This window comes from Nicrophorus vespilloides, unplaced genomic scaffold (genome assembly GCF_001412225.1).
Source record: "Nicrophorus vespilloides isolate i.1.1-1 unplaced genomic scaffold, Nicve_v1.0, whole genome shotgun sequence".
NCBI lineage: Eukaryota > Metazoa > Arthropoda > Insecta > Coleoptera > Silphidae > Nicrophorus > Nicrophorus vespilloides.
Genome location: NW_017100085.1, coordinates 763590 through 775938, shown reverse-complemented (window position 1 = coordinate 775938; position 12349 = coordinate 763590). Strand labels below are relative to the sequence as shown.

Here is a 12349-nt window from a genome sequence, read left to right as displayed (position 1 = left end):
AATGTATTTACAAATATATTTAACAAATAATATTTAAAATGAAAGTATGAAAAAAAAATTGTAGGGGATAATCTAGTAGCTTTTCATTGACAATTTGCTTTTTTTGGGAGTGTTCATTAAGGATTGGAGGGAAGAAGGATCGTCTTATTTCAATCGTACACATAGTAAACAAGATACGAATTCCGCAAAGAAAACGCAATAAATTACTCGGATGGACTGATTTTCACGTTTCCAATGCGGGATCCTTCGGTAAGGATTAAGGAGACTTTATATTTTTTTATCTTTTTAGGAAGGATAACTTTTTACTTCTTTGTTTCACTCGTAAGATCTCTCCAAGGAGAAAGAAAATAAACAGAAAAAAAAAATAAAAAATAATTTTACGGCAAAAAAAAATGTAACTAAGTTTTAGGATAGAGAAATTTTAGTTCCTAGTGGAGAACCTTCTGCCGCTTCTGACTGGGGCGGAGGTGGCAGGTTCATCCTGAGAGGCGGCGGCCTCAACGTTCTTAGGGGTGTTGAACCTCTTCCTGCCGCTGGTGGCGCGGGCTTTGCTCACGGCCGGTTCGGCGGCGGCCTGGGATTCCTCCTCGTGTTTCTCGGCCTTTGGTTGACTCTTGACTACAAGATTGATAATAAAAGAAAAAGCAATGTTAAACCAAAGTAATATTAAGAATTGTAGATCATCTTACTGTTGGCGGCTTGTTCCCTTCTGCGCTTAAGAGCTGCGAGGAGGTCGTCGTTGCTCCTGAATGGCCTCACTCCGCCCTTGATCTTCTTAGGCGCTTCAGTGGATGGGGTTGCTTCAACGGGCTCTTCGACGGGCTCATCTTCATCGACGATCTCCTCTTCCTACAAAAAAAAAACAAACAAAGACAATTGTTGATTATTATTTAAAATATATTGAAAAGTGCAAACGTCGCGGTGAAATCTCTCCGCTCTCTCGCATTTATTAATACCATCGAATCCCGGATTCGCGGAGACGAGCTCTCACCATCACCAACGCGGATGATGATCGTGCATAATCCACTCGGATCCAAGAGGAAAGATCGGTCGCATTACGCAACGCGAACGATGCTTTTGTCGCCGTTGGAATGCCGGAGAAATTTTTATGCTAATTTCGTAGGTTGCATTCTTATTTTGGAACTTTAAGAAGGATTCTTCTTTTTTTTCAGTTTAACATAGATTTTTGCTTTCAAATAATCAAATAATCTTAATCATAATGATCACATTTAATTATATTAGAATCATCACAAATTTCAACCAAATAGCTTAAATATAAACTGACAATAAACTTCTTCAACTTAATTTGAAAATATGACTTGTTTAGAAAGAAAATACAAAGATTTAACCGTTTCAAATCCGCGGATTTATCCAAGATATAATTTCTAATATATAATTAAACCTTCGATATTATATAATAATTAATTGCCCATAGCAAAGTTTCATGCGTTTTCCCTCTTTCATATTTTTATATCTATAATTATTATGCAATTATTATAATGTTTATATAACAAACAAATCTATAAGACATGTTTTCTTATTAATAAATCAAAATTAAAATAAATTTTTGTTTTGTTATTTAAAAATTGCTTTTTCAAAATCTCGAAATAGATTAAAAAAAATCTTAATTTTCTTAATTGATCATATTATAATTTTCTTAACATTAACTTAAGTTTATATTGTATTGTTTTTATGCATATTTGAATTAGTTCAAAGTCAAGTTACAAAACTATAACCTACTTAATCAATCTTATTTCATAATTAGTTATAATTAAGAATAATCCTATAACTTCAATGTTACGAGAATGGTGTAATAATAATCGATAATATTGATGATCAAAGTTATGACTTTGGACCACACCTGTCAGTGAAATTAGAATTAATTGATTGATCTTAGTATTTCAATGGTGAAAGATTGATAGATTCAATGTCGTTTATTCATCTCAAAGTCAGACCACAATTTGAATAAAGAATGTCTGCACAGATCGATCGACCTTTGATCCACGATCACTTACACGGATCTCGTTTCATATCAAATTCTATTTAGGCCATGGTTGCAATTTCTATTCAACGTCAAATCACAACGAAGAAAAAAATATACTTTTTTTTTAGAATATAATTAATTAAGTGGATTGATATGCAAATTTCTATAGTGAAGACTTTGCAATTTCTAATGTTTTATTTTTTTTTATTAATTGAAGAGAATATCATCTGCACATTTCTGTCTATAATTTTTGAATATCTTAACAGTAATTTTTATCTGATGTGGACAATATTGGTCAGTAGAGAAATCAGTAGTCCTTTGGTTCATAAATATATACACATTTTTTATTTACATATTGAAAATTGCGGCTTTTAAAAGTAAGTTTCATTTAACAAGTTTAATTCGAGAAATATTATACATTTTCATATATAATAGACAGAATGTATCAATTTTTAAAGAAATGATTGTTCAACTTTCAATTTTTTTTTATTTGAAACAAGCATTCTTTGCTTTTTCGTATCTAAATGTTAAGAATGATATAACGCTTAATTTATTGTTGTTGTCGTTGTCGTGAGGTTATTCAATATTGAAACATATCTTGTGTTTATGTCATATTTTTTTTACACTTTGACGTATATCATTGACAGCTGTCATTTTGTGACCCATTGAATATTTAACTCGATTCATAGGTTGAGAAAGTATCGAGCTATTAAAAAGTTGTATTTTATATAGTATATGTTTTATATAATCAACAAGTTTATACATTTTTAGTATAGAAACTATAATTTAAGAATATCATAATGATTTATTTATGATCAAGAACATAGGTATTCAATACTATAAACATACTATAAAATTTCAGCTGGTAAGTTTGGTTTAAGTTACATTTTTGACAATGTTTTACGTAACAATTTCTAAACTATTCAATGTTTCTATTTATGAGTATAAACGATTAACGATTAATTTATCATCATTATCATCACCATTTGTTATTGAAATATACTGAAGAATTTCAACTATTGAAGATAATGTAATTATATAGTAAATCATTAATAATATTTTGGTCAAATTGTTTAATTTCTTTAGAAAGTATAGATTTATGATCTATACTACAGCCTATAAGTTCTATAGTATAGGATCTTAATCTACTAACTAGTAACTAGTTTGTGTATTTGATTAAGGGATTAGTAAATCTTACCTCAACTGGAGCTGCTGTAGTGGTACTAGCTGGTTTAGCACTTGCGGCGCGACCGGCCAAAGGATTGCGTCTGCCCTTCAAAATGTTGCTACGTGGAGTAGGTTTTGGTGGAGGCGCAGGTTCATCCTCGTACTCGGCGTACTCATCTTCCGCGGGCCTTGCTTGCACAGCTAACAAACAGAAAAGGCTGACCAACAACCTGAAAAGAAGCAAAACAAAATAATGTTTAAAGAAAAACCTTAACTTCATGCTATAATGTGTTTGTTACATTCAGTAGAAAACAGTTGAGTTCATTTTCAAAGCAAGCAATCAAAGAAAGAGTTTGTATTTTATATAATATATAAAAAGAAATGAAATAAAAATAATAATGTCGAAGAATTTGTATAATGTAGGTCCAAGCGCAAATGTCAGAGCCGCCGTTCGGTTGTGAAATGCAAGAAGAAGGATCGGCGACTGGTTTTAGAGATTGAAAGTTTTGTGTGCCTCGCGCTGCGTTGCGGCATCAACGAAATCATTCTTTTTCTAGCCGCAATTTCAACCCAAAAAAAATGAGAAGAGAGAGAAAGAAAGAAATTTAAAAAAAAACGCGAATTATTATGAAGTAGGTGTGTTTGATGCGTAATCCCATTTCTACTTATCGTTGAGTATTGTTGTTGTTGGTTTTTTTTTTTCGGGCTGAGGAGGAGAGAAGAAAAGGAAAAGTTATATTCTGTTCGTTCGATGCGATTGGAATGCGAAAAATTCAGCGAAAGTGAAAATATTATATTGGATTCGGGGTCAGATCCTCGGGTCAGGACGGCGAATCCACCTGCAACAATTTCTCTCGGCCCGAAAACGGGATTCTCGTCTGTCCGACCGACGTTCGATCGCCACTTTATATATATATTTATACATACTGCTTCTTGTTCTTCATCTTCTCTTATTATTATGTTTTTTTTGTTGTATTTTATGTGATTTATTTAGAAAACGGAATTAATATCCTTCGGTTTTACGACTCTTTTACGACTGTTTATGAATGCAGTTCCGCTTGTGAAACTCGGCGATAAATTGAAATCTTTTTCGTATTTTTTTTTATTATAAAAATTACTTACTATGTTTGCATTCACAATTAAAAGCCAAGAGTAATTAATCAAAATAATTTATTTGATGATTTATTTTTTAGTTCAACTTAAAAGAAAAATCATTTTTTGAGTAATATACATATTAATAATGATGGAAACATAATTGTAGATCAAATTATAGAAAACTTTAGGAAAATATTTTTTTACTAAGTTTGGCAGAACATATATTGATTAAGAAATTATATAAATCTTCAAGAAATTCTTTTAAACGTTGACAAAACAAAAGAAAAGAACTTTTTCTTTTAAGATGACATACACGTAATGATTGAAACGTAATTATATAAAAAAAAAACAAAGAAATGGGACTTTTTAAATAGATTTAAATCTGATAATTACTTTTCTATTTTTAATAATTTATTTTAATAGAAATTGGATCAAATTAATTGAATAAGTTTCTAGAATTCAATAAATTTGTTATTTTATATAAATATGTATGTGACACAAGGTGAGAGATGCGAATTATGATTATATCAGTCCAGAAAATATTTTGTAAATTTATTAACTAATAGTTTAATTAGAAATTAAAAAATTTAATATATTATTTATGTTTTATTAATGGAATTTTAATTACTTAATTTATAAGAATTGTCAATTTGAACAATTAGTTTTCAGGACTTCTGAATTTTCTTAATTTTATTTACAATTTGTTAAAGATGATGCACATGATAATAATTGAGTTTGGATGGTCTTGTTTTATGCGCATTCAGCAAAGTGCAGATCCGTTTGGAGCACGGGAGAAGAATGTTTAATTAAAAAGGCGCCCATAAACTTTCACTTCGTCGACTCGGTCGTTTTTAAATGCAATATACATACATACATACGTCGTGCAACATAGGCGAGACTCCGTTTTGCATACAGACCGTATGTGTACACGTACCTACCCAAACGCGTTAATCATAGCTTCATTAATTGCAGATTTCTTCGAGCCTCTACTTGTTCCTCTTGCACTTATTCGTTGTTGACAAATCATATTTTCTAACAGGAAACGAAGTCTGCATCACCGAACGAAATTTCTACTCATTCTCTCCAGCATCATCAGCATCGAACGCTTTTCGACGATCCTTCGTGATTCTCTTATAACGTACATCGCTCGTTTTCACCATGAAACAATATTGCAACAACTCTCGTTCGCTGTTGCGTTTCGCAAGCGCCAACCAACTCCCCGATTCCAGCGCAACTTATATAACGAATATACTCGTGCGCATCTGTATGAACTTTGTCGCACTTTGTGGCCGAGGACGAAGGATGGGACGACGAGGATGCGGAAAAAATAATAACTTTTTCCTCACGTTTTCCCTCATTTATTCACCTATCCTATCTCATCAGTTTCCGATCCTCTCGGCGAACGGCGATCAGGAACGGCCGCATTAAATGTCAATTCACGACCTTCGGAATCAATTTATTCACGTAGACAACTCGCAGAGGTTTCAATTGCAGAAACGCTGTGGTAAATCCATTTAGCAAGATTCATCTGCATTCTTCGAACATTTCTTAACTATTATCATTATGTTGCATAACAGATTCCATAATAGTTGTTCACATATTTATGAACTTCCCCCAGAGACTCAATAAAATTCACGATGTTTCATCGTGAGCGCACATAATTTCTATACTTAATTCAACCAATAAAATTTGCATTTGAGATTTAACAGAAGATGATGGATTGATGAATCTTACATATACAAAATTTCTAACTGATAGCTGTCTAACCCTAATCCTATGCAAACGGTTTGACAGCTGTCATTTAGGCAATTTGTATAATATTTTTAATTCGTAGATTTCCAAGATTGATAGCATAATTTTTCTTAGTTTTGTTAGCCATAATTTTGAGAAATATTACAGGAGTTTCATTCAATAAAAGTTATATTCATTATTAATTATATATACATATAATTGTTGATTACTTAGTAATTATATATAGAAATACTATTGTTAAAAGCAGAATTACTCATATTAATTGTTACAGAAAAGGAATGCGAAGAACAAAGAAAAATGGTTATTTGTATGTAAATAACCAATAAACAAAACGTGAAAATTAAATTTGACTTATGCCATGATGACAACCGAAGTGTATCAATTTGGCATATGTCATAATGACAACTGAAGTCTATCAAATTGACATATGTCATAATGAAAACTGAAGTGTTTCAATTTGACAGATGTTAAAAATTCAATGAAAAGTAACAGTTTTATTTGGTTTACAATAAATATGTACAGATGGTAAACTCATTTCTCCCGTGTAGCACTTTCATTTTTTTTCCTCGCTGTTGTCGTTCGTATCTGTTTTCATTGTGGACAGCTGCAGAATACAAATTGGTACAAACGCGGACGCTAATGAATTGGGTAAATGTCTTCCATTGCTGATTTTTCGGACAATATTTGCACATTGCCAAAACTAATTTGCGCAAATCCAATTAAGATGTGACGACAACAAATTGCAAAAGATCTTTTCCTGTACCATACATACATATTATTTTTTTGTAGTATATTGTAGCATGCGTGTGTGTTAAGTATGTCTGTTTCAGAGCGAATTTTTCATTGTGAAGGATTTCGAGCCGGTCTCGTTTTGTATCAAGGATTTATAAAAGCATTATCCGATTCATTTCCTTTTTGTTGCAAGGTTACGCAAAACACGACCGCGACCAGCCCGAATATCTTGATTCCTAGCACGAAAACCTCAACGATTTCGTTTTGATGTCTTCATTTTCAGTGCTTTTATCGTGGTTTCCTTAATGCTTCTTTAATTTCACATTTCTTACATAAAAAAATATTAACCTCAAAATATCTATATTTTCTATCTTCGACCATAAAATTGTTGCAATTTAACAAAAAAAAAGAACATTGTTACATAATCCTTTCAATTAATTATTTGTAATTTTGTTATTTAGAAGTAAAAAAAAGTTCTTTAAACTTTAGTATATAGTTTACTTACTTAAGACTTCAAAACACATTGCAATGTTATTGAAAAATTATTCATGTAACATAACAACAATTGAATTAAATTACATAAATTGCTTTGATGTTCTGACATTTCGCCGAAGAAATAATAGCAAATCCAGAGGCGAATACGAATCGTGTACAGCGGTTTATTTATTTTCTTAAGTGACCAAAGCGCCTTTAAAAAAAATCCATATTTTTACCTCTTTCTTGGAAACGGTACACTTCAAATGTCAACGTTATTAATATTAATGCACGCGGATTCCCAGAAGACTTCCTTTGTTTCCTCCTCAAGGCAACCCAATGTTTTCCTGCAGATTTCCACGTATCTTAGTCGCCGAGATGAACGAATACGTACGATTCGATCTTCAACGATTTTGAAAGTGCTTTTCAGTTTTCGTTACTCCATTCTTCTGATAATACAAAATAATAATTATGTGTCATTAAAGATCACACACATCCAGCTTTCTAATGCTCACAATTGCACGTTCGTCTGCTTACTTGTTTTTTTTTTATTCTTCTGTTGTTTGTTTCACGTTTCTTTCGTGTTTTTTTTTTCTTCTGCTCGTTACACCTCCGGCAAATGCGGAGATGAAAAAACATCGACGATCCTTACGTAACGACGATAATCGTCTTCGTAATTGTAATAACTTCGTTAAACAATGAGAGAAAAGATTGTTATAAAAACAAATACCGTTGACCTTTCGATTCTTTTACGTAATTTGAATGATAGGAAATACACCACTACTAATATACATTAATATTAATTACAGATTGATTTAACTATAATAAGCTGTAATTAAATTTGTTATTTTGTATTCTTATCAAAATAAACAAATAAAATTTTAAATTTTGCTACAAGTTTATGACAATTTTATCTAAAATAAAATGTATATGATTGATTGAATATTTCGAAAGTTAATTTATAGTTTAAATTAATATGAACTTTGTTTTTGAAGATTAGTTTAATTTCGTTAACGTCTTTTAAATCACTTTTATTTTACGTGTATTATTGTTTGTAATTTTCAATGATAAAAATGTTTAACTGTGTTTTTAGATCATAGTTTTACAGCTTTCGTTTAAAAGAGATTTATTTACTAATTATATAATTAATAATTAGAGATTTTGTTATTAAACATGTATGTAAATCTCTTGGTATTAGTATAATATTATTATATTACGCAAAGGTCGTGAACCCGAAGTGGATTGAACACATTATTGACTCGTAAAGTAATGATCGTTGTATAATCGTTCAATATATGTAATATACTGGATGTACTACAAACATTTATTGAAATGTTAAGGCCGTTCGGTTTGGAAGGTGGATTTTCCAAGAGAATCGAATCCATCTATTCTTTGTGTCGTCCGTATCAATTTGTTTATACTGTAACGACACGTGAAGAGTAACTAAACTGCAAGAAAAGAAAGAGAGAAGAGAAAAAAAAACGCGGCTAACAGATGTAAAAGTCTCTTATTGGTATGTACTGCAAGGCCAAAATAAAGAGTTTCTATTTGAAATGCTCTTTCTCGCTGCACACGCACTCCATGTGTGTTTCGTACCATAAGTAACAACAATCATAGGTTTTCCCATTCTTCTCTCATATTATTACCATTTTCTTCTTGAATACACATATTGATGGAAAATCACAACCATTGACCTAATGGTTCGTTTTCTTCCTTTAATAATTTATATGTTTTGTGAGGAAAATAAACAGATTTCATTGCTAATAGCATTCCTATATTTGAAATAACAAATGCGTTCAGGTAACCTTAACAACTAGACTGTGCGACAGATTCTCAGGGAATTGGCCTAGAGTGTAGAGGAGAGATGGAATGCAAAGGAGAAGCCTATAAATCTTGGGAGTTCTGAGAATACGACAATTAAACGCACGTTAATTAGCTAATTAATAGATTGCGGCTTTCTTTTCTCGCAATTTTAAAGGCACAAAAATGCATCTGGGATTTTCTCAAAAAAAAAGCAACACAACACGTTTATAAAAACAGCTGTAATCATTATTTATCTTTGTTAAGTTCTCTATATTAAAAAAAAACAGCTCTACTACTTTTGTAAAAGTAGTTCTAGTAGTTCTAATAGAAAACTCATTGAAAATTCCTCTTTATTAAATAAAAATAAAACTATATAAAACTATAATTCTCATACGTTTATGCAAGTAGTTCTAATTTGTTATTTCTTTTTGTAAACTCTTCTTTATTAAATAAAAAACATCTATAATTCTATGGTTATTTGTTTTTGAAAACTCCTCTATATTAAAAGAAAAAAAACTAGTATTCCAATATGTCTAGAAAGGTAGTTCTAATATTGATTTTGTTGTAATAAATAACATATTGTAATAGCAGAAGTTGTATATAAAAACAGTAAGTAAAATTTTCTATAAAAATAAAAGAAATATTAACATTTTTTCAAAATAATTTTCAATAATTATATCAAAATGAGAATATGAATTAAATATTTAATATCTAATAAGTTCTAAAAGTTGGAAAAAAATATATTTAAGAAGAGGTTTTTCTATTAATTTAATTGATTAATTTTGTCTAAACTTTCTTTTAGTTTATTTAAAAAAAATAAATGAATAAGTGAAATATTTCTATTTAATTTATTTAAGAAAATATACTAAAGTTTCGTTACTTTAAAAAAAAAACTAGTGATAATTGTAAATGTGTAAACATTACGTAATTCCTTTACAAAAGCAACAAAAAACTAACTTGTTAGATGACCTAAAATTGTTGAAAATTTACTAATTAATAAATTTAAAAGATTGCAAGAAGTAGAATTGACACGTTAATTTGCGTTGGTAAATAATGAAAGAAAGAAAAAACGTATAATTATCATCAAATCGTATGCATAAAATATTCGTAATCGTTTCCTAAACAGCTTAGAAATCAACCGAAAAAAAAAGTCAAGGTAAATGTGATGTAACGGAATGGGCAAAATGTTCCTGTATTTACATAGAAATTTGTTTGCAGTCGATTTAGCTGAACATTGACCTAGGTCGTGCGCAGTTATATATGTTGCTCAAATTTTGTTTGATTGCGTAAACGAATTAAAAAAATGTAAACTATCAATTTCACTTTTTTTTCTTTCAAGGATTTATTTAAGAAAATTATTATGATTGTATTAAATGTGAAAATTGATCACTATATTTATATAGCAATGAAATTTTATAAAAATATAATAATAATTTTGTGTTATTCGTGAAAACGTTATCACAAAAATTGTCTAAAAATTGAAATTATCAAATTTTTTTTGTTTATAATTGAAAAAGTTGCAATATTTCTTTAAATAAATATTAAATTTTATTATTTTCAATGATTTTTAACAATAAAGAAGATTTTCGATGAAAAAGTTTAATATTATTAAAATGAACAATAAAAATATATGCAAATTGTTTTATAAGTTAAAAAGTTGCAATATATGTGAAAATTTAATAAAAATAGAAAATATTTTTCATAAATTTTAAATAAATTATTTTTCAGTAAAAATTTGATAAATTTTCTAAAAAATAAATAGTTTTGAAACTATCCAATTATAACGTTCTCATAATGTTTGTGTAATTTGAATTGCGAAATGAAAGCAGGGCGAAAAATAAATGGTGATTCGGAAGAAATGAGCTTGGTAGAGAAAAATACAAAAAAAATAATAAACCAGAACAGAACAACAACAACATACGAACAGTGCGAATATGCGACCTAAAAGGTACTTTTTCTCGAAAAACTCGCGAGGTCAGCGAACACATTTTCTTTGTCGATGATGAAAATAGAATGTTTAAGGACTTCTCTCTGCTTATGGCGAAGCGAATCGAGTCGGTGGATGCGCGAGGAACGAAAAAAAAAACAAAAGTAACGAAGAGAAATTATTTTCGTGGATTTTACGGTTTTGCGCAATCAGGGATTCGCTACTTCTTCTCTCGATCAACTTATATTGATCGTATGTAAAAACGCACCGACTGACGTAACGCAAAATGAAAGTTTGATGCGGGCTGAGTTGCATGCAGTCAACACGTCAACATTATAGGCCAAAGTTGATCCAACTTTAAACCATTGCAAATATAAAATGAAATATTAGATTATTTTTTTGGGTATAAAGTTGAATTGATTGATTTAGTTGTTTATTATAAGAGAAAACTTATGTTATTATGTACTTACAGCAGTTTGAATTTCATGTTGATAATTGTTTGTGTTTCTGATGTGTGTGTTCGATGTGGGTTTGCGGTTGCGGTTCCTTGCGGTTGATGCGGTGTGACTTATTGTTGATAATAAAGGAGGGTTTGTAGCACCGTTAAGAGTGACGAGACCACTAGAAGCCGCCAGCAGTGCATTCCAATATTTATAAATTCTCGAATTAACTTTTCCCTTCACTTTACAATCGGCCATCGCGATTCTCGCCCGGACTCAGGCCCCGGCGCAGCTTTCACTCAGTAGCTGTTTCACTGGATCACCGCATATTATAATGTAACACCTTATACATGTATTTTGTTATTTATTTATTTATACGTTTGCTGCAAAACGTACATACACACACACAAGTACCAAGAGAGGTACGTAGACAATTGTGATTTTATCGCCCATCGCAATTTTCGTACGAAATCTTCATGTATACCGTACAAAACAATCCATCCGCTTCCATAAAATTCTTACTCCTAATCATTATTTAATTTCCACCAAAAAAAAATGCCAAACCGCTTTCGAATGTTCCAACGCATTCATTGTTTTTACTTAAAATTCCTAAAAAAAAAACTAATAAAATATAAGTTAATGAAAAAAAATAGTATAATTAAAGATTTTTAAAGTTACATCATGTATTTTATATTAATTGAAAAATATGATATTGAATCGACAAAATGTATTCACTTTACTTAAAGTTACTCAAAAAAGTAAATAAAACTATACTATATAATAAAATTTCTTGTAAATCCAATTTTTAAGTAATTTGTACAAAAAAATCATTATTTTGGAATGTCGTAAAACAAGAAAAAGTACTACTTTTTTGTATTAATTAAAAAACTTCTTAAATAAGGATCTCGACAAAATGTATTGTTTTTAATTACAATTACTCAAAAATCAAGAAGTTACTTACCTAAAAGAATAGTA

At 30.1% G+C, this 12349-nt stretch overlaps 1 protein-coding gene across 2 annotated transcripts; it reads right to left on the bottom strand.

Moving 5' to 3' along the window:
• Positions 1-228: 228 nt before the first annotated feature.
• Positions 229-11580, bottom strand: LOC108567169 (induced stolen tip protein TUB8). Of its 2 annotated transcripts, none has more exons than XM_017927485.1 (4): positions 11405-11580; positions 3183-3381; positions 690-849; positions 229-618 (listed from the first exon to the last, which is right to left on the bottom strand). In XM_017927485.1, the coding sequence occupies exons 1-4, from the start codon at positions 11419-11421 to the stop codon at positions 422-424; spliced, it is 573 nt and encodes a 190-aa protein (XP_017782974.1). In that variant the 5' UTR covers positions 11422-11580; the 3' UTR covers positions 229-421. The 2 variants fall into 2 exon arrangements, with proteins under 2 accessions (XP_017782974.1, XP_017782972.1); XM_017927483.1 differs by lacking the exon at positions 11405-11580 and adding an exon at positions 5185-5337.
• Positions 11581-12349: the final 769 nt, after the last annotated feature.

Excerpts from the sequence above, each read along its gene's own strand:
- LOC108567169 (XM_017927483.1), bottom strand. The coding sequence starts at position 5,273 with ATGATTTGTCAACAACGAATAAGTGCAAGAGGAACAAGTAGAGGCTCG. Across the intron at positions 3,382-5,184 it reads GCTATGATTAACGCGTTTGG|GTTGTTGGTCAGCCTTTTCT; the intron begins GTAGGTACGTGT and ends GCTTCTTTTCAG. Across the intron at positions 850-3,182 it reads CTACAGCAGCTCCAGTTGAG|GAAGAGGAGATCGTCGATGA; the intron begins GTAAGATTTACT and ends TTTTTTTTGTAG.